This window comes from Saimiri boliviensis, chromosome 1, assembly GCF_048565385.1.
Source record: "Saimiri boliviensis isolate mSaiBol1 chromosome 1, mSaiBol1.pri, whole genome shotgun sequence".
Lineage (NCBI taxonomy): Eukaryota > Metazoa > Chordata > Mammalia > Primates > Cebidae > Saimiri > Saimiri boliviensis.
The window spans coordinates 183,184,478-183,207,983 of NC_133449.1; the positions used below are offsets into that span (position 1 = coordinate 183,184,478).

Below are 23,506 nucleotides of genomic sequence, written 5' to 3' on the forward strand. Positions count from 1 at the left end.
GCAGGCAACATCTTACAGCAAAATGAGCAGTCCTGAGTTAGGAGGTCTGCTATGTGAGGAGAGACTCCCCAAAGGCATGCACCATTCTGGAAGAAGGGATGCAGCTTCCCATCGTCAGCTCTCAGGACAGTACGCCAGGGTCGGGGGCCAGCTTTGGCCGGGTCAACCTCTGCAGCTCCACAGTATCTTTGCATTGTGGGAGCTCTTAGGAGGAAGAAGGAAAAAAAAAAAATCTAACATTTGTTAGTAAATCTGCTTCATCCCAGATGAGAAGGACTAAGAATCAGAGTCAGCCAAGTTCTGCAAAAGTCAAGGGACTTTAGTTTTCTTGTTTTGGGTTTTTTTGTTTTGTTTTTATGACAGGGTCTCACTCTGCCGCCCAGGCTGGAGTGCAGTGGTGTGATCACAGCTCACTCACTGTAGCCTCAACCTCCTGGGCTCAGGTGATCCTCCTGCCTCAGCCTCCCGAGTAGTTGGGACTACACGTGTGCAATGCAAAGCCTGGCTAATTTTGTGTGTGTATTGCGTAGAGACTGGGTTTTGCCATGTTGCCCAGGCTGGTCTCAAACTCCTGAGCTCAACGATCTGCCCACCTCAGCCTCCCGAAGAGCTAGGAGTACAAGCGTGAGCCACCATGCGTGGCCTCAAGGAACTTTCAAACATGCACCCCGACTGGGGGGGAATGGGTGGAATGTTTTGTCAAATGCACCTGGTAAGATATGCAGCAGCAGTTGATCATGCCCGTGTGCAAGACTTGGGTCACCACTATTTATGCAGGCAAATCTTTAAAAACTGGGCACACCTATTGTGATGTAGCTATGCTTACCAAAAACAATCAGGCCTTGGAGAAATGTCTAACTCTAGGTCAGAGAAAGAAAATATATAAGGCGAATGTGGAATATTTTGTCACACCAGAAAGCAAAGAAGGGTACTGTGGTCACGTCTAAAAGACACAGGTTGCATTAAGCAGGCTTCCCCTAGCCCAAGATGGAACAGTGTGTGCATCAGAAAGAACAACAACTGCACTGAGTTGTCACACATCATTTATGCTAAGATTCCAAGTTTATAATGACACTTTAGAAAACCAACCTCCTGGCAGGGGAGATACCATGATCACGAAGGTGGTTTTCCCAGGGCGAGCTTATCCATTGCACTCCGGATGTGCTGACCCCTGCGATTTCCCCAAATGTGGGAAACTCGACTGCATAATTTGTGGTAGTGGGGGACTGCGTTCGCGCTCTCCCCTAGTTAAAACATTTTTTAATAAAAAAAAATTTTTTTAATAAAAAAAGAAACCAACCTCACCAATCACCTTTATTTAGGCACATCCTAAATAACTAAATCATTATTCTGATAACTGCCTTAAAAAAGAAAAATATCGACAGGATGCAGTGGCTCACGCCTGTAATCCCAGCACTTTGGGAGGCCAAGGCGGGCGGATCACACGGTCAGGAGTTGGAAACCAGCCTGGCCAATATGGTGAAACCTCATCTCTACTAAAAACACAAAAAATTAGCCAGATGTGCTGGCGGGTGCCTGTAATCCCAGCTACTCGTGAGGCTGAGGCAGGAGAATCGCTTGAACCCAGGTGGCAGAGGTTACAGTGAGCCAAGACCGCACCATTGCACTCTAACCTGGGTGACTGAGCAAGACTCTGTCTCAAGAAAAAGAAAAGTTTCTTATGTATATTGTACATTGGGATATAATTGAAGGGCAGCCCTTCTTTTTTCTTATTTTTTTTTCTTTTTTTTTTTTTTTGCCTTTTACAAGTAAATCTTAAATAAGCTTGTTTTAAAATTATTGGTAACATAAAAATGGACATGTCTTTAAAATTGTCAGCATGCATTTTTGGCTGTGTGCTGATCTCTGTTAGATATTTTAAGGTCTTAAAACTATAAATTCAGCCTACAAACAGAATGATCTTTGTGTAACCCTTTGGTAAATAAGGCTAATTCAATATTGTTGGTTTCATAAAATCAGCTGCATCTCCTGTGTTATCAACAAAACACCTATATATTTAAGTTTCTTTTTTTTTTTTAATTGCATTTTAGGTTTTGGGGTACATGTGAAGAACATGCAAGATTGTTGCATAGGTACACACATGGCAGTGTGGTTTGCTGCCTTGAAGGGAAGCCCTTCTTTAGAGAAGAATGACACCTAACAAGTATAGAAACAATAATAAAATCTATATGAAATCATTGATCTACCTAACCATCACTAACAGATGCTAGAATCTTTAGCTGATGGGTAACATTAAAATAGAAGGATCAGGGCTGGGCAAGGTGGCTCACACCTGTAGTCCCAGCACTTTGGGATGATGAGACAGGAGGATCACTTGAGGCCGGGAGCTCAAGAGCAGCCTGGGCAACATAGTGTGACTCCGTTTGTACCAAAAAAAAAAAAAAAAAAAAAAAAATTTGCCAAGCATTGTGGCACACACCTGTAGTCCCAGCTACTTGGGAGGCTGAGGCAGGAGGATTGCTTGGGCCCAGGAGTTCAAGGCTACAGTAAGCTATGATTGCTCCACTGCACTCCAGCCTGCGGGACAGAGATCTTGTCCCTTAAAAAAAAGAAGAAGAAGAAGGATCAGATCATTGACACCTAAACTCACAGATCAACCCTAACATCACAGAAAAGAGGAAAGCTTTTCGTGACAGGAAATGGCCCCCAATGTGCTGCCATAGGAAGTGCCCAGAAACTCTCATGAGATACTCTTGCCTCATCTGATCCCGAACTCGGTCAAGTGCTGCTGTCTAACTATCCATTTACAGAAAATAGAGAGATACATTGTATCTCTCTATTTTCTCTAAATGGATAGAAATAGAGATACATTGTATCTATTTTCTGTAAATGGATACAGAAAATAGAGAGATGCCATAGCAGGGTCTCTCAATTGCAGTACTATAGACATTTTGGCCTGGATAATTCATTTAGAAGACTTTAAAATATATCAACTAATGTGATGTGTGGGACCTTGTTTGGATCCTCATTCAGATGAGTTAAATGTTTAAAAAAAAAAAAACTATCAGGGAAATTTGAACACTGGATATATGATCTTATTTGTCTTAGGTAGAGAATAGAATAACAGTTATGTAATTTAAAGTTCTGTCTCTTCAGAATATATACTGAAGTGTTTATGAGGAAGCTATGCAAGGTAATGGGAAGCTGCTGGACAAAGGGTACAAAGTCTCAGCTGTAGTGGAGAAATAAGTCCTGAAGATCTACAGGACAGCTATGGTGACTATAGCTAATAATAACGTACCATGTGCTGGGCGCAGTAGCTCACACCTGTAATCCCAGCACTTTGACAGGTCAGGGCAGGTAAATTGCCTGAGCTAAGGAATTTGAGACCAGCCCATCCAGAAGGGCAAAACCCCGTCTCTACTAAAAATACAAAAATTAGATAGGCAAGGTGGCAGAAAAGGGGAAAAATAGAAGGATCAGGGCTGGGCAAGATGGCTCACACTGGTAATCCTAGCACTCTGGGACTCGGGTGTGGGGACACATTCCTGTAATCCCAAATCAAGAACAAACTGCCATTCACAATTGCTACAAAGAGAATAAAATACCTAGGAATACAACTAACAAAGGATGTAAATGACCTTTTCAAGGAGAACTACAAACCACTGCTCAATGAAATAAGAGAGAACACAAACAGATGGAAAAACATTCCATGCTCATGGTTAGGAGGAAGCAATTTTGTGAAAATGGCCATACTGCCCAAAGTAATTTATAGATTCAATGCTATCCCCATCAAGCTACCAATGACCCTCTTTACAGAACTGGAAAAAAACACTTTAAACTTCATATGGAATAAAAAAGAGCCTGCATAGCCAAGTCAATTCTAAGCAAAAAGAACAAAGCTGGAGGCATCATGCTCCCTGACTTCAAACTATACTGCAAGGCTACAGTAATCAAAACAACATGGTACTGGTACCAAAACAGATATATAGACCAATGGAACAGAACAGAGGCCTCGGAGGCAATGCCACACATCTACAACCATCTGATCTTTGACAAACCTGACAAAAACAAGCAATGGGCAAAGGATTCCCTGTTTAATAAATGGTGTTGGGAAAACTGGCTAGCTATGTGCAGAAAGCAGGAACTGGACCCCTTCCTGACACCTTACACTAAAATTAACTCCAGATGGATTAAAGACTTAAACGTAAGACCTAACACCATAAAAACCCTAGAAGGAAACCTAGACAAAACATTTCAGGATATAGGCATAGGCAAGGACTTCATGACTAAAACACCAAAAGCACTGGCAACAAAAGCCAAAATAGACAAATGGGATCTAATTACACTTCAGAGCTTCTGCACAGCAAAAGAAACAATCATTAGAATGAACCAGCAACCAACAGAATGGGAAAAATTTTTTGCAATCTACCCATGTGACAAAGGGCTAATATCCAGAATCTGCAAAGAACTAAAACAGATTTACAAGAAAAAAAGAAACAAACCCATTCAAAAGTGGGTGAAAGATATGAACAGACACTTTTCAAAAGAAGACATATATGAGGCCAATAAACATATTTTAAAAATGCTCATCATCACTGGTCATTAGTGAAATGCAAATCAAAACCTCATTGAGATACCATCTCATGCCAGTTAGAATGGTGATCATTAAAAAATCTGGAGACAACAGATGCTGGAGAGATGTGGAGAAATAGGAACACTTTTACAGTGTTGGTGGAAATATAAGTTGGTTCAACCATTGTGGAAGACAGAGTGGCAATTCCTCAAGGACCTAGAAATAGAAATTCCATTTGACCCAGCAATCCCATGACTGGATATGTATACAAAGGATTATAAATCATTCTATTATAAAGACACATTCACACATGTGTTCACTGCAGCACTGTTTACAATAGCAAAGACCTGGAACCAACCCAAATGCCCATTGATGATAGACTAGACAGGGAAAATGTGACACATATACATCATGGAGTATTATACAGCCATAAAAACAATGAGTTTGTGTCCTTTGTGGGGACATGGATGAACCTGGAAACCATCATTCTCAGCAAACTGACACAAGAACAGAAAATCAAACACCACATGTTCTCACTCATAGGTGGGTGTTGAACAGTGAGAACACATGGACACAGGGAGGGAGCATCACACACTGGGGTCTTTTAGGGGGATACTAGGGGAGGGACAGCAAGGGGTAGGGAGTTGGGAAGCGATAACATGAGGAGAAATGCCAGATATAGGTGATGGGGGGATGGAGGCAGTAAACCACAGTGCCATGTATGTACCTATGCAACAATCCTGCATGTTCTGCACATGTACCCAGAACCTAAAGTGCAATAAAATATATATGTAAAAAAAAAAAAAAAAAACCTTGATGTAATCACTTTACAATGTATACACTTGTCAAAACATCACATTTTACATCATAAATCCATATAATTTTGTCAGTTATACCTTAATAATGTGAAGGGGAGAAAAAAGAATATTATGTGACATACACCGAATATGTAAATATTATCTTTAGTATATTCTGAAGAGTAAAACTGTATTACAAACTGAAAAAAAAGTCATGCTATAATGCTATATCTGGGATTCACTTTAAAACAATCCAGTGGATAACAGGGTAGAGGGTGGGAGCATGGGTGAAATAAGATTGGCGTTAAGTAGGTAATTGTTGAAGTCAGGTGATGAATAGCTGGTGTTCATTATACTACTCTCAGAGTTTTTGTTTGTTTGTTTTTGTTTTTTTGAGATGGAGTTTCACTCTTGTTGCCCAGGCTGGAGTGCAATGGCGCGATCTTGGCTCACCGCAACCTTTGCTCCTGGGTTCAAGCGATTCTCCTGCTTCAGCCTCCCGAGTAGCTGGAACTACAAGCATGCGCCCCCACGCCCAGCTAACTTTTTATTTTTAGTAAAGACAGGGTTTCTCCATATTGGTCAGGCTGGTCTCAAACTCCCAACCTCAGGTGATCCTCCTGCCTCAGTGCTGGGATTACAGGTGTGAGCCACTGAACCCAGTTACTCTCCAGTTTTATATAGGTTTAAGCTTCCCATTGTGAAGTTACTTGTATTAAAAAGAGAGAGAGAGCCTGATACATGCTCTCCCTAAAAGAACTCCCTGCTCTGCAGGGACAGGGAGCTGACCAGAGGAAAGCCTGTAGCTCATAGGCTGTAGGCTCAAGGTTGGTCATTTTACACAGAGATGTTAAGTGTACGAAGTCAGATGTGATCAGAAGAGTCCAGTAAGGCAGTGGGCTGACTGTGCAGTAATTGTAGATAGGGGAAGGGAAGTGGAAGTCAGAGAAGAGGCCTCAGGCTCAGTGCCAAGAATGATGCCTTCGGTAATGGACAGAAGGGCTTCAGAGCATCCAGTTAAAAAAGAAAACCCAGCTGGGCACGGTGCCCCACGCCTGTAACCCCAGCACTTTGGGAGGCTAAGGTGGGCCGATCACCTGAGGTTGGGAGTTTGAGACCAACCTGACCAACATGGAGAAACCCTGTCTCTACTAAAAATACAAAATTAGCTAGGCGTGGTGGTGCATGCCTGTAATCCCAGCTACTCAGGAGGCTGAGGCAGGAGAATCGCTTCAATCCAGGAGGCGGAAGTTGCGGTGAGCCAAGATTGTGCCATTGCACTCCAGCCTGTGCAACGAGAGCGAAACTCCATCTCAAAAAAAAAAAAAAAAAGAAAGAAAGAAAGAAAGAAAAGAAAAGAAAAAGTAAAGATAATGCGGGCGCGGTGGCTCAAGCCTGTAATCCCAGCACTTTGGGAGGCCGAGGCGGGTGGATCACGAGGTTGAGAGATCGAGACCATCCTGGTCAACATGGTGAAACCCTGTCTCTACTAAAAATACAAAAAATTAGCTGGGCATGGTGGCACATGCCTGTAATCCCAGCTACTGAGGAGGCTGAGGCAGGAGAATTGCCTGAACCCAGGAGGCGGAGGTTGCGGTGAGCCGAGACCGCGCCATTGCACTCCAGCCTGGGTAACAAGAGCGAAACTCCGTCTCAAAAAAAGAAAAAAGAAAAGAAAAGAAAATGCACATCCTGCTGAGATTGGAGGGTGCCAATGAGGCTGTCACCCATCTGACAGTGCTATGGTGATGGAGGCATCCCACCACATGCTAGGAACAAAAAGAAGACACATGTCAACCAGAGCCCCTAAAGCCTCAATTCTGCTATATAAAGTGTGTGGGTGCACTTGCACACGCATGGCTTGGCGTGAGGCAGGTGATGCAGGTTCCGTGGTAAGAGGGATGATTCTCATTGGCTTGTTCTGATGCTCTGTTTGTGCACCACGAGGTTCACACAGGAAATATGAAAGGCGCTCAGACTACCGGGAGCAGCTGCTCGTGGGCAGGTCAGCCCTGAGCAAAGCTTCCCCAGGTCCAGACCATGACTGTCCTGCCACTTGTACATAGCACCCAAGTGTCAACTTCACTCTGATGGCTGACAGGGGCCACTAGGACAGCATATCCTCTGCAATCCATCCTAACGTGGGACAAGGACGGTGGCCCTTGTGTCACAGGGCAGAACAGAGATCTCTGCCATCCAAAGGACAAAGAAGGAGAAAAGCTAGTGAAAAAAGCCCTCCGTGGCTCAGGTGCAGAAAACCATCTAGACAGATGAGCAAAATGGGATTCCTCTCCTAGGGGAATACTTACCATTTTAAAAGGTTACTCTGACCCAGAAAATAACCCACTTGCTGCGCCCGCCCCCCACCCCACACACATACACATTAAAAAACTCCTGTGGCACAGACACAGTCACACACAGCACTAGAAGACTCCTGGGCCAGTTCAACTCTTGTCAGTATCAGCAAGTCTCAAAGTGAGCCCTCCGAGACCCCTGTGATTTCCTCTTCCCTCTCCCACACCCCTGATGACAGCTCCTTGTGGCTAAGTTCAGCACCACGTAAGGAAGAAGCTTACGTGCTGCAAGCTTGCTTGAGGAGGAAAAACAGTAAGGCAGCAGGTATCAGAAGCAAGTCGCCCCCGGGAGAAGTCAGGGAGAAGTGGCCACATGCCCCTCCAGGGTCACGATTAGAGCTGAGAAAAGGATACGTTTGTCTCTACAACCCTCCAGCAGCTCTTCTGAACATAAGAGGGGTCACAGGCCCAGGCAGGGTCAATTTGTTATGAAACAAATCAATGGATGGGCAGCACATATGCTCACATTTCCTGCCTCTCCCATCTCTTCTTGGAACTGAACAAGCCCCTTCAAACAGAACCTTCTGGAATCCTGTCAAGTTTCCTCCTTTCCCCCAGAGACAGTGTCACCGCGCACTAACTTGTTTCCCAATAATAACCATCCAAAGTCAAGCCGGGTGCGGTGGCTTCACGCCTATAATCCCAAAACTTTGGGAGGCTGAGGCAGGCAGATCACTTCAGGTCAGGAGTTCAAGACCAGCCTGGCCAACACGGTGAAACCCCATCTCTACTGAAAATACAAAAATCAGCCAGGCATGGTGGTGCACACCTGTAATCCCAGGATTACAGGAGGCTGAGGCCAGGAGACTCTCTTGAGCCCAGGAGGTGAAGATTGCGGTGAGCTGAGCTCGTGCCACTGTACTCTAGCCTGGGCGATAGAGTGAGACTCTGTCTCAAACAAAACAAAACAAAACAAAAAAGTCATTTGCCTCAGGTCAGCCATTTCCTAGTCTGTTGAAGAGCACACACAGAAAAACAAATTGCCTAAGAGCAAGGCGCCCTGGAGTACACCATTAAGAGGCTGATCTCATTTACCCTAGTTTAAGATTCAGGTGCCAAGGATGACAAAAGGAACTGCCTTCCTTTATTTCACAATTCAGTGTTTCTCAACCTTCCACTATGCATTTTGGGAAAGAGTTGTCAAAAACCCACAGTTATTTCTTCCAGCAACCTGGGTGGGGAAGGGAGGAAAGTCAATTTGGGCTCAGTCTCTCTGGCCTGCCAGAGACTTTGTCCATTGGGGATACTTTAATCTCCTTTCCCAGCTGAGGCCTTAACCTATTTGTTTAAATGAAACTCTGAAACAAAACTACGGCTATCATCAAGAACAGGCAGGAGATCCTGTCATCTTGGTTCCATGGATCAAGCAGAGGGCCAGTGTTCAGCATTTGTGCAGAGCACAGGCGAGATTTTCCAGCAGTGGAGGACAGTCCCGATGCAGCGTGCAGCCCTGTGAGCTGGGGAAGGCAGACAGAGGTTGGCCAACTGGCAGGAGCCAGATTTTCTCCATGTTCGGGTCTCAATAGGAAACTCAGAAGTGACTGCCAAACACGTTCCAGAAATCTCCATTTCCCATTTGAGCACTGAGTACATGGGGGACCTCCACAGTCACAGTCATCTTCGATTTTAAACAACAGGGGCAAAGGTTCCAATGTGACCGGCCTGTCACAAGTACTGACAGTATTCACCAGTGCCTCCTTCCTGCCAGAAATGCAAAGGGACCCAACAGGCACCCGGCACCTCCGCACGGTGGAGACAAGCCACATAACGGAGTGTTTAAAGCAAAGCGAAGGGAAATCGCAGCATTGAAAAATGATTTGGAACAAACAAGCATGACGGAGACTACTTGGGGGAAAGCTGACATTTGTCTGAAATGGAAAAATCCAAATGCACTTTCCAAAGCACCTAGCTGGGAATAGACATTGTCCCTCATATAATATTCAATTTTCAAAAGGAAAAAAGTAGATCTTGCCATTCATTTAACTTAGTGTTGCTTTTACTTGTCAACACCAGGTATAAGGTGGAACAGAACGTGGGTTATGATTCCCTCAGGTGAAGATCTCTCTTTGACAGCACTAGGCCCTCAAACGCCAAATTAACCAGGCACTCCCAGATTCTATCCCAAATCCCATCAGAGCAGGGAGAGCCAAGTCTCAGGGACCCTCAGGTGAACTCTTGAACTCAACTCAGCTGGCTGAGTGACTCTCTTGACACACGTCAGCATGCCGTTTCCACGAAAGCACTCTGGACTGACCTGGACCCTTGAATTTGGGTGCCTGTGAGTACCCAGGACCACCCAGAGAGATCAGAGAAACAGACTGAGGCTACAGGACTGTGGCCCCACTTTCCCCACTGTTCTGTCTGCAACGAAGTGGTGGCTCGAGACTGGATGGATTCTTCCAGGGCAAGAGCATGGCCTATCAGGACCACCAGCTGTATCCCTTAGCTAATACTCTGATAGATGATGGCCAGTTTTAATAAGCTCAAATCTTCTTAATGGGAAGTCAAAGAACTTGAAACTCCCCCTTAACTTCCCCAACCCTGGAGCCCCTGTCATGACCGCGGAGGTGAGAACTGTCACCTTTGAAAGTCAGCCTCCTACCAGACAATTCTTTCCTAATGACCACTTCCTTTAAGAGACCCATGCCCCTGAAGCCTGCCTGCTGCGTGGTGCCTTCCTGTTTTTTATTTTGTTTTGCTTTGCTTTTTTAGACGGAGTTTTGCTTGTTGCCCAGGCTGGAGTACGATGGCACAATCTCAGCTCACAGCAACCACTGCCTCCTGGGTTCAAGTGATTCTCCTTGAGTAGCTGGGATTACAGGCATGCACCACCATACTGGCTAATTTTTGTATTTTTAGTAGAGACAGGGTTTCTCCATGTTGGCAAGGCTGGTCTCGAACTCCTGACCTCAGGTGATCCGCCTGCCTTGGCTTCCCAAAGTGCTGGGATTACAGTCGTGAGCCACCACGCCTGGCTGCTATTTATTCTTTCTACATGAAGTCTATCTATGGAGAAGGTCCAACTATGTGGGAAAGTACAAATTTGGGACATAACCCATGACTATACTTGAATTCTCTATCATTAAAAAAGTGTTTATCTCCTTTCCAATCAGAGCTGAATCAACAGTTCCAATAATTCCTGTTATTCACAGCCTCCCCACCCTACCCCCACCAGGATAACTTGGATGTACTTGCACACCCTCTGGGTCATTTTCAACACTTCCTAGATCCAGTAACACATTGCATCACTGGGGCCCAAACTGCTTTCACCTACTTGCTGGGTGCTCTGTTTAGCTTACCTAATGGTGACTATCCCTCCAAAGGAGACTTTTAAATCACAACACTAAACTACCTCCCTGATGTCAGGGAAAGTGCATCCTCAAACAGCCAGTTTAGGAAAGGTGTCTACCAGGACTGTGGTTTCCTGCCTTATCTGAGAGCGTATGATGGAATAGTGGGAGGAAGGCAGACTGAGCAAGCGCTGGAGCTGTGGAAAATTGAATCTCTTTCCTGCTCCTAAGTCCATCTTCACATGCCGAGAGGTGCAGATCAGCTAATATACAAGAAAGCACTTTCTAAACCTCACCATGAAAACAATATTTATTACATTTGCCATTAATTTGAAGAACATTAGAAACAACAGAGATTTTAAATAGGGATTTGGGGATTATCCGACAGTTGGAATTGTTCCCATTCATTTAGACAATGAATGGCACCGTTTTCATTAGTAAACTGGCTATGTAAATTATTTTCTGACAGCTGCCTGGGATAGCAGAATAGGCATAGTCATCAAGGATAATAGAACTGTGATCAGACTGAGCTCCTCAAGAAAAGAACTGGCTCTCTCTCATCTTGGTATTTATTCCTGATGCCTTGCTCGGCAGTGCCTGGCAAAACTAAATCTCCCAGTGAATAGCTGGTGAAGGAATGAACAAGTGAATAAATGACAACCTCTGGGTCTGTTACCCCATCTACAAAACAAGGGTAATACTAATCATGCAGTATTGTGAGCTGTAAGGTAATGTTGGACGTGGCAACCCGAGCAGAGTGAACATTCCATAAACATTTGCCCCCTTTCCTTTTGCCCCGTGTCCTCTTGATGGCTCTTATGCTACTTTTCTGCCCTCCTATGTGAGAGTGAGAGTGTTCCGTGTGTCAAGAGACCAGCAGCTGCCAGTGTTTACTTCCCGCATGTAGGAGCAGCTCTGAGTTTCCAGACCCTGCCCCTGTCGGCTTCTCCCAGTGGGGTCCCCAATGTTCCCCACCTGTATGGTCTGAGTAAGGGCCCAGCTTCAGGTCTCCTCTGGGATTTCTGGTATGAGGTCAGCCTGAGTGACCCAAAGCATTCACCTGTAGCACCCACACCCTTCTATCTCCAGGGAAAAACCCCTCCCATAAGGGTTGTGATAATACACATTACTTTTCCTGGTAATGAAATGCAGCATCTCTCAGGGTGAAGCCCAGGCCCATTATTTCTTTTATGACATGGTATGAATGTTTTCAGCTCATAGATAGATAGATAGATAGATATACATATATATACATATATATATACATATATCTATATATTAGAGTTCAAATTTCATAACACTTTTCCCCTCAGCAAGACAAATTTTTTTAAAGAGAAATGATCTGATTTGGTAGCTGGGAAAATGGCTCATAGGAAAATTCTATGATCCCAGAAGGAGCTTGGGTTGAGTCCCTTCCTGGCGTCTGCTGGTTGGAGGAGGCAGCGTAACAAGTGAAAGCTAGCACTGAAGAGGTAGGCTGGGTCGCGACCGGTCTTGGGAAGGGAATGAACTAACTGCCACGGTCAAAGTCACACTTCTCACTACAGGGCAGTGTGAGAAGGGAGGCTCCTTGGTTTAAATGTGGACAATGGAGAGAAAAACAGAAGAGAAAAACAAGTGATCTGGGACTGTTTGTGAAACTAGATTTAAAAAAACAGGTCATCTGAGATCACTCTCAACCACTACATTAGGAAGCTAGAGAAACATATTCAGTACAGACGTTTGTGTCCCCTCTGGTCACAGTGGACACTTTAACTAGCACTTGTGGCTAAACTTAAGTCATGGGACTCAGAAAGAGCTGTGGAAACATCCGCACGTATTCAACTGACCAAACCAGACAACTGGAGAATAATTATCCAGACTGAGTCACAAAACACTGAGGAAAACCTCACACTAGCAATGGTACCTCTACCCTATCACAGTTACACAGTGAGTCCGCCCCAAAGTCAGATCCATGCAGAAAACCAGCAGATGCTACAGAGGGAGGATTAGGGCCATCAGCTGTAAGCCAAGTGGGTCATGAGATGAGTCTCAAAAGGCAAGTAGGAAAGTATTTGTCATAAAAAAAAAAAAAAAAAAAAAAAAAAATCAACACTAGTACCAAAGAAAATGAAATACAAATGCGGAGAAATCTTCCGGTTCCACAGACTGCAGCTCATTTGGAGTAATACACAGCCAAAGTAAGTATTAAAAAACCCAAAATGGAACAGGAGCGGCATTTCTCTAAAAGCAAACTTGGCTGGCATTTAAAGTGAGAATTCCAATTCAGATTGGTGGAGGAAGCACTCACATCATAAATCTGGGTGAATATGTGTTTTATTGTTATAAAGTAATTAAGCTACTGAGCAGGCTGTCTCCCTAAATTGAGAGGTGTATTTTGTCTCTGGGGAAATGTCAGGAGAGGACAGGATTTACCGTGCTGAGGCGGAGGTTGCGGTGAGCCGAGATCGCGCCATTGCACTCCAGCCTGGGTAACAAGAGTGAAACTCAGTCTCAAAAAAAAAAAAAAAAAAAAAAAGTGAAAGAAAATGCATTATTGTGGAAGTGAGGGGTAGGAGGAGGTAGGCAGTGAGGATTTCACACTCTAGGTCCAATGCATGGCTCCAGGGCAAAGTGGTTACTGACAGGCCCGTAAGCATGTTCTCCGTCCTCACGCTGACCCTCCAGGACAGTAAAGCAGCGTTCACTTCCAGTACGGTTCCCCACTAACTCCTCTTCCCATTCAAGACTGCTAATGTGGAGCTCTCTCCAAGAACTTGAAATATGACTTCTGTGAGTTTTGCATGTATTTTGCCACGTATTTTCCTCATTTTCATCAGTTTGGCTCTGAATGTCCCCTTCAGGAAGGCAGCCAGATAGAAGAAACACAAAATTCTAAATACTACCTCCCTCAGTCTTTTTTTTGTTGGGGGGGATTTTTTTTTCCCCTAATCTGGTAGACAGGGAAGAACAGTCAGAGTCCCAACTTTAGAATTCTGGGTTTTCCCATGTAAACATCACAGATACTTGAACCTTGCTTCAGGGACTCAGAAGTTTGAATCCCTAAGAAACATTTCCCTCTGGCGGCACCTCCTAAAATTCCATGTTGTTATTTCATGCAATGGAATTAGAAAGAAAAAAAATCTGCATTTTGTTTAGAAGCCAATGATCCAGAAGGTATGGATTATTTAAAGATTCTTTTCAATTTCTCTCATTTTATCAAGTGTTTTGGCAAAAGAAGGGGCATCCAAATAAATTTCTTTGTAATTTAAGATATGATGAAAAGGATGATGGGTAAGAGATTGAAACCCAAGAGGAACATGATTTAGAATAATCAAATCTCTTAAAAATACACGGACACAGACACACTCTTGTATGACAGCAGATTAAACTGACATGGACACACCCTGCTTCCACTATTAGACTGAGAAAATAGAATAAAATTTGTGTTTTAATAGAGCCAACCTTTAAAGAAAGGACAAGAAATGTCCAGGTGACACAAACAACTCAAAATCTGGAACATAAACTTTAAGGGCTGATAGCTGGGGATAGGAAACGGCTTTGGGTCCTTGCAAGGGAGTGAACTTAGTAAGACTGTTGAACAAAGCACAGAACCTTGCATAGCTCCCTGCAGGCTCACTCTACCAGAATGCTGCCTGCCAGCCAGAGCAAAGACAAAAGCCGGCAGTGCTTTTCAGACAGGAAGAGGAAGCTACTTGAGAAAAACAGAACCACCATGCAGTGGATTTGTATTACCACGAGGCAAGAAAGTGACCCAAAAATGGTCCTGGGACTCTGGCACAGGAAACTCCCAAATTCCTCTGTAGCAATACCATTAAAATCCAGGGATACGGATCACTCCTTGCTAGAGATGGGCTCACAATCCTAAAAACTACATGAGGACGCAAACTACCATTAGGAGGGTCAACAGACACAGCTAACAGAAAAACAGCATCCCCCAAAACGAAATAAAATAGAGACTATAAAATAAATACAGTTAAAACAATTCATAAAAAGAATAAAAACTATAATTAAAATTATGAAAAAAGAGTCAAATTTGAGAAAGAATCATCAAAGACAACTTCAGAAATAAAAAATATAAGTCCAGAAAGCTCAATGGCTGCAATAAACCGACGAGACAGGGCTGAGAACAGAACAAGTAAGATAAATTACAAAAGAGTTAGCTAAGAATACAGTGTGGAGAAATCTAAAACATATGAAACAGGACAGGTTCAACATAGTTATAAAGGAAACCCCAGAAGGAAATAACAGAGTGGGGATGAGATAATACTCAACAAAATTAGAACATCCAAAATTTTCTTAATGAAGAACAGAGACCTGAACAAGAGGAATAAAAATAAATCTGTATCCAGGCATGGTGGCACATGCTTGTAATCCCAGCTACTCAGGAAGCTGAGGCAGGAGAATTGCTTGAACCTGGGAGATGGAGGCTGCAGTGGGCCGAGACTGCGCCATTGCACTCCAGCATGGGCAACAAGAGTGAGACTCAGTCTCAAAAAACACTAAATACATAAAATAAAAATTCATATCTAAACAGGTGAAAACAGAACACTGAAGACAGAACACGGGAAAAATGTGAATCATGCTTGTTATAAAATAGTTAAGTAATCCAAAAATGCATATATATGTTGTGTGCCTAATGCACGAATGGAAGCATGCCCTCTGGCTCACTCATGTTCTCTGGGAATGAGCTTAGGTGCAGCTGTTTCAGAAAACCTCAATTTAGTCCAAAGTTTGTCAGTCTAAGCAAACTCAGGAATCTACTACTGCCACACATCCAGGGTCCTGCATTTTGACTCTCAATTTCCCCAGCGTACACACTATTCTGTCTTACAACTGCCATTTTTTTTAATGCCCAAATTAATTAAAGTGTTGGCTTTTATAACCTAATTTATACAGCAATAAAAGCACCTAGAATGCATTTTGATGGCAAGAACCCCATCTTGTGGCAAAGTGTTTCACAGCTGAGTTTGGCTGTATACTGTATTGCCATTCTCACTCTGAAGATAAATCTGCGTTGAGAAGTTATCATTTTATCTTCTTTACCAGACAGAATTTCTAACCCAGCATTTATCTTGTGTCTGCGACGGCACCAAAGTATGCAGTAAATCTGTGGAGCACAGTAATTCTGGGGCTTTGTGAGTTATTTTCAAGTGAAAGCTGGTAGTCTTTGTGCAGCTTACTGCAGGAATATTTTAAGAGAAAAGCAAACACTGACTCTGGGTTAGCTTCTGAAATATTATCTGTTCATTTTAGGAAGGGTTCAGATATTGCACTTGTATAAAATGAACTCAACGAGAGCAATCAAGACAAAACCTCCCTAAATTCACATGAAATGACACCATAATTAACACCATACATAATAAAGCTACCCCCCACACAGCACACTTGTATTTCATAGCATTCATCTTATTCCCCTAAAAGGTGGGGTTTTTTTGTTTGTTTTTTTGAGACAGTCTTGCTCAGTTGCCCAGGCTGGAGTACAATGATGCAGTCTGGGCTCACTGCAACCTCTGCCTCCAAGGTTCAAATGATTCTCCTGCCTCAGCCTCCCGAATTGCTGGGATTACAGGCATCCATCACTATAGTAGAGACAGGGTTTCACCATGTTGGCCAGGCTGGTCTCAAACTCCTGACCTCATGAACCTCCCACTTTGGCCTTCCAAAGTGCTGGGATTACAGGCGTGAGCCATTGTGCTGGCCTAAGGTGGCTTTTAATCAATTTCTCTGCCCTTCCTATTTTAAAAGACAATAGAACTATATTCTAAAATAGTCTCCCCATTTTTTCTTTTACTAGGAACATCCAGCATGGACAACATGACAAAAATCCTCTCTATGAATACAAAAAGATCAGCTGGATGTGGTGGTGCATTCCCATAGTCCCAGCTAGAAGGCGGAGCCCAGGAGGTCAAGGCCACAGTGAGCTAAGACAGTGTCACTGCACTCCATCCTGGGCAGCAGAATAAGACTCTGCCTTAAAAAAAGAAAAGAAGGAATGTCTTTCCCAACCGTTCCTTTTTGGTTTTCCTAAAGAGATTTTGAAAGGTCTTATTGTTAACAAGCTAAAAAATGTAATAAAGCATTGAGCATGATGTCTGGCTTAAAAACATGAGTTACTATTACTGCTTTTATTATTGTTATTAATGACAACTGAATACTGAAGACCCCAAAAAAGCTCGTCCATCTTCCTCAACTGGCAAAGCCTTAAAAAAAAAAAAAAAAACAGTTCAAACAAGCCAAATTATATTTTTATCAAAAGCAAAACTGAAACAATACTTTTCTCCCCTCAAAATGTTTTTAAGAGGTTAAAAAGGACAGTAGAGATCAATATTAAAAGAGGTTTATTTGTTAATGTCACATAAGAAATTTAAGCAAGTTACACTATCTTAAAAAACACAATGAATGCATTTTAATAGAGAAACCCTTCCCTCCCTCCGCCTCCCTCTCCCCGCCCCCTCATGAATTAAGAATCTAAGAGAAGAAGTAACCATAAAACCAAGTTTTGCGGAATCCATCGTCCAGAGTGCTTACATGGTGATTAGGTTAATATTGCCTTCTTACAAAATTTCTTTTCTATTTAAAAAAATTGTAAGCTTGATTGCTTATTACAAAAAAATTCAGTACAAAAGTTCAATATATTGAAAAATGTTTTCCCCCTCCCTGACAGCACCATTATATATAGCAAAGAATAATGAAGAGCAGATTGCTAGTCTAGATGCAGCAATCTTCAAATTATACCGAGACACACAGTGGTTTATTTACCCTCCCCTCCTCATAAGAACTTTAAAAAAAGAAAAAACACACATACAAAAAAAGTCAAAAAATTTGAGGAACCCCTTCCAAACAGTACACAGTTAAGTTCAGTGTCAATAATTCACATCTTGCAACAAAGTGTATGGACATTTCTTTTAGAAAACTTTCAGCATCAAAAAGAAAATTAAGGCCATCAGATTTGCAGCTTAAAAATTCACATAAAGGAAATATAAAAATATTCTGTGCTTCTGAGAAGGCTCTGCACTGTATACAGGTTAAGGATTACCATCTTAATTTTGAGGAAGACAGTTGATGAAAATTTTACATAATTGCACAGCTTCTATTGGATGCTCTTGGGGTTCCCTGATGAGGAAAACAGAAAGAAAAATTAATACTAAAGAAAAAAAATCATAATATCCTAAAATAAGACAAAAACTTTTAACTACAGGGATACTACAAAACCATATCACCTAACTTCAAAGGAGCCCTATATCATCTCTCATCTTTTGTAACCTTTTCTTTTTTCTCTTTTTTGTTTGTTTGTTTAAGACAGAGTCTCACTCTGTTGCCCAGGCTAGAGTGCATGGTGCGATCTTGGTTCACTGCAACCTCCATCTCCTGGGTTCATGCGATTCAGTAGCTGGTACTACAGGCATGCATCACACCACACCCAGCTAATTTTTGTATTTTTAGTAAAGGTGGGGTTTCACCATGTTAGCCAGCGTGGTCTCAAACTCCTGGCCTCAAGTGATCCACCCGCCTTGTCCTCCCCAAAGTGCTGGGATTACAGGCATGAGCCACCGTGTCTGGCCTCTAACTTTCTTTTATGGACTTCTTTCTAGACTACCCCCACCAAATTCCAGAACAGTAATTGTCAACTTTGGCTACACATTCAAATCCTGAAGAGTTTTAAAAAAAAAAATTCTGATCTAGGTCCCTTGATCAATCCAAATGTGAATTTCTCATTTTACTGGGAAATGATATCTATCTATCTATATATAATTTTAACATAATTCTAATATGCAGCTCAATTTGAAAACCATTGTTCAGTAACTTACTTTGATAACTTAGGAAACAGGAGATCAGTGGATCAGCTTTAACATCCACATTGGAGAATAAGGCTTGCTAGATCCTGAATTTACACATCCCAAGCCATTTGCACTGGATTCATCCTCCAAGGTGAAGTCAACATGGTTCCTCTATCCATTTCTTTATCACCCACTAATTTTGTAAAACCTCACAATATGGCTTGTGACTCACCACTGATTGAACTAAAACTGGTTTTTTGAAGGTCACCAAAATACTTCTAATCAATTCAAAAGGCTATTGGAAGGCCAGATGCGGTGGCTCAAGCCTGTAATCCCAGCACTTTGGGAGGCCGAGGCGGGTGGATCACGAGGTCAAGAGATCGAGACCATCCCAGTCAACACGGTGAAACCCCGTCTCTATTAAAAATACAAAAAAAAAATTAGCTGGGCATGGTGGCACATGCCTGTAATCCCAGCTACTCAGGAGACTGAGACAGGAGAATTGCCTGAACCCAGGAGGCAGAGGTTGCGGTGAGCCGAGATCGCGCCATTGCACTCCAGCCTGGGTAACAAGAGCGAAACTCCGTCTCAAAAAAAAAAAAAAAGGCTATTGGATTCATCCTCAAATACGAAGTTCAAATACCTGTTCTGTCCTTCCATCTTCCATTTTATGAACCTTGGTATCATTATTTTCTGTGATAAAAACCTCATACATCTTTATTCTTTTTCCTTCTCTCACCCTCAGGCTTAGTCACTAAACCTTAATAAATCTCTATTATAAAGCCTTAATAAATCTCCTCAGTGTCTCTAGAATTGCCCCTCTAGAGTTAGACCCTCTGATTCAGCTTGGCTAGTGATATTTTATTTGTTTTATTTTATTTTATTTTGAGACAGACTTTCGCTCTTGTTGCCCACGATGGAGTACAATGGTGTGATCTCAGCTCACCACAACCTCCGCCTCCCCGGTTCAAGTGATTCTCCTGCCTCAGCCTCCTGAGTAGCTGGGATTACAGGCATGTACCACCATGCACAGCTAATTTTGTATTTTTTATAGAGACAGGGTTTCTCCATGTTGGTCACGCTGGTCTCAAACTCCTGACCTCAGAGGATCTGCCCACGTCAGCCTCCCAAAGTGCCGGGATTATAGGTGTGAGCCGCTGCGCCCTGCAGCGAGTGGTATTTTTAAATGCCGTCTTAATTTTTCCTTCGTTCCAAATTGTACAGATACATGCCTAAGCATTCCAGACTATGCCCAGTTTAATTCCAACCTTTCAACTTCATTTATCTCTCACATAAACCCTACAAAATAACTGGATGAATGGATATATTTGGTGCATTAAGTCTTGATGCATCCTCTGTACTGAGCTAAAGATCACTATGAATTCTGTCATTCCTCCCAACAAGTGGAGACTATTTTACCTCCACCTTGAATCTGGGTCAGCCTCATGACTTTGACTAAGAGAATGCTGTGGAAGGGACAAGGGGCCCAATCTTTAAGAAACCTGGTACTCTCCACTTACTCTATTAGACAATTGCCATGTTGTAAAAAAGCTTTGGCTAACCTCTTAAATCACAGAAATCCATACAGAAAGAGACCTAAAGAATATTCCAGCCCAGGCCAACCTCTGAGCTGAACCCAGCCTGTATGATAGAGTTCAGTCTGCAGCACATGGGACAGAAACACTGCCCGGCTGAGCCCAGTCAGACCACAGAATTACGGGAAGTAAGAAATTGCTGTTTTAAGCTGTTATGCTTTGGGGTGGTCTGTTGGTGAAGCAACAGATGATTGGAACATCCTCAGAACACCATCATCTGCCTTCTTTCCAATACCTAAATAATTAGCCATCCTTCAAATTAGTGGACAAGCATCATCTCCCAGAGTTCTCAGCTACTCTGCTGGCCTCGAGTACTTCCTCTAGCGTCTGGCATGCTGTAACTCATGCTGAGCCACTTATCTTGCACCTTGAGTTATCTCCTATATAATTATTTCACTTCTAAGTAATTACAATGTTTCTCATTTAAGCATGGAAAATGGAACTTGTGCTTGTTTCTTGTAAGCTAACTGCAGTGTATGTGTTTTAAAATATTCCTCCAAAATAAACGTTTGAGAAGGCATCCAGGAAAAAATTCATGCTACTTCATGCAACCCACCTCAAGTGGTTCTCAACCCTGGGGGCTAAACACATGAGACAGTGTTTATTTAGACCAGGACTAGGGCTAAATGAAGCAAAGCAGACTTAAGATCATAAATCTGGAGCCATGGAGACAAAGTCTTATCAGGATGAGGGTAGAGACTTTAACAAATGATTAGACTCAAACAGCTTGAGAATATAAACTAAAGGCTCATTAGTTATTATTAATTCCAACTTAATTATAACGAAAACCAAATTTGGATTCTTTATTTCAAGGGCTCTCAAAAGCCGAACCATCAGATAAAATCTATCTTGCAATTAGATAATGATTACAAACTTAACATAGCAAGACTTTTGTTTCACTTTGAAGTTGAATACTACTTTGTTTTTTAAAAGTTTATATGCAGGTTCTTGCTCTAATTTAGTGAGCTCAACTTTTAGTCACAGAACTCTACAGAGTAAATAAGTTTTGGGGCATAAAATCCAATCCATAGACATGTTTCACTCTAACACATAACATACATTAAAAAACAAAAGACAAAACTGAAATCTGGTAAAATGAGAAAAAGTATCAACATATTCTTCCAGTACCCTAAACTATCACACCTTGAATACCCCTTTGGGGAATACAAACCCCACTTGTTAAATCACTGCTCTGGTTCATCAAGTGATAGGGGGAAAAACCAAATCACACTCTTAGTCTTCATGTACTTCTGTTAATAAAATCTAAAATAAATATATTAAATAAATAAAGTGATACCTGCTGGTGGAAAAGTTCTTCCTCAACAACCACTCCAGCTGCCTCTTCCTCCTCCTCCTCTTCTTCAGGTATGGTTGTTTTAAAGACTGTACTTCTTTGAGCAACCTCCTAAAAACAATAGTAGTTTACTTTTAAATTAAAAAACACACTTAAAATCAACAAGTGCATGGGAGAGGGACCTTTTCATTGCTTAAGAGACAGCTTTTCTGCTTATTATTATTACTATTATTAATTCTTTTTTTTTTTGGAGACGGAGTCTTGCTCTGTCACCAGGCTGGAGTACAGTGGAGTGATCTCGACTCACTGCAACCTTCACTTCCCAGGTTCAAATGATTCCTCTGGCTCAGCCACCCCAGGAGCAGGGATTATAGGCATGCACCACCACGTGTGGCTATTTTTTTTTTGTATTTTTAGTAGAGACGGGGTTTTGCCACGTTAGCCAGGCTGGTCTTGAATGCCTGGCCTCAAGTGATCCACCCACATCATCCTCCCAAAGTGCTGGGATTACAGGCATGAGCCTCTGCACCCAGCCCGTTTACTATTTTTAAAAGGGTGGGGCAGGGACAGCAGTATATCAGTAACTTTTTTTGTTATTGAACTGAAATTTCTGCATAATTAGTAGCAGTTCTTACACCTTCCATATTCCCTGCAGGGGAGGAAGTGCTATCCAATTTGAAATACCTGCTGAGAAGTTTCCACTGCTTTTTATCCTATTCTGTTACTAAGAATTCTGCAAATTATTTGGCATACTAAATTCTTTATAAAACTCAACGTGAATTCAGCTTAAAGATCTTAGCTCCTGGCAAAGAGAAAGTGTTAAATAAATGCTGAATAAAATAAAGCTGGAAGCCCACTGTGATCTCAGGGACCAGCAGCAACAGGACCACCTGAGGGAGAAGAAAGGACAAGCTCCTTTCATTGCCTTTCAGCAACTGATACCTTTTGAACGAAACACAATCAAGACAGATGAACACGATACACTATTTACCAATAACATACTAGTGAGGTTCCAATGTACTCTGTACAGAAATAAGTCTCCTATCATTCGCTAAAGGTATGACAGAAAGCAACTATTTCCATTTTCTAAAAAGCTCAAATACAGATTACTTTCCTGTGGAAAATGCTGACATGGCACAAATGCAGCAGTGTTTTTGCTTAAGCACAAGGCTAACCGGATGATCTGGCAGCAAGCAAATGAGGGTGTCTGTCCTCAAGAGTGCTGCAGAGCACATAATTTTATTCTGTACCCTGTCCTAAGGTCACTCAAGAAAGAGAATGCAATAGGGGAAGACACTAATATTACTTCAGTAAAAGCTTATCTAATGTATACCAGCTAGTTTACAAAGGCAGAGAAAGAAAACCAAAGCCCAGTGTCACAGAAATGAGACTTCCATTTGAAATATGCTCAAGAGTGTGTTTTGTAAATAAATTAAGGTGGTAAAACAGTATTTTGTGGGATTTTTTATTACTGTTTCTAGACCAAGGAAGATGGACCATTCTGAGTCTCTCAATTAGCCAATAACTTCAATGCTGTGAAATTGGTCTGTCTTTACAAACAGAAATAGCCGTTTCACAAACATCAGTGTTTTAACCAAAATAGTAATGATAATTTAAAAATGTGATTCCTTACATCAACCACCATTCAAAATATCAACTAGAAGACAGCAGCATATAAAGCAAAAAATAAATTCTTAAACAACTTTGAGAGTACCCAGCTTTTCTCAACTCATCTTAAAATAAGGAAAGAGTCAAACAAAATCTTCTATAACAAAATTACCACATTCCAGCTTTTAGAAGTTTGTGGCAGGGTATGTATCCCATATGCAAACGCTGGCTCTTAAGGCTCATGATGTGA

General features: G+C 42.2%; 1 protein-coding gene and 1 non-coding gene across 2 annotated transcripts in view; one reads left to right on the top strand and one right to left on the bottom strand.

Moving 5' to 3' along the window:
* The first annotated feature begins 1,085 nt into the window (after positions 1-1,085).
* LOC120365939 (U1 spliceosomal RNA) lies at positions 1,086-1,247 on the top strand. The gene has a single exon (XR_005580758.1). It is a non-coding gene; the product is annotated as a U1 spliceosomal RNA (small nuclear RNA).
* Positions 1,248-17,301: 16,054 nt separating this feature from the next.
* Positions 17,302-23,506, bottom strand: part of LMNB1 (lamin B1) — a 62,359-nt gene continuing 56,154 nt past the window's right edge. Inside the window, exons 10-11 of the mRNA XM_039470832.2 lie at positions 21,652-21,759; positions 17,302-18,094 (exon numbers count right to left, since the gene is read on the bottom strand). Coding sequence (XP_039326766.1) covers positions 18,053-18,094; positions 21,652-21,759 — 150 coding nt within the window. The 3' untranslated portion in view covers positions 17,302-18,052. The remainder of the gene's footprint in view (positions 18,095-21,651; positions 21,760-23,506) is intronic.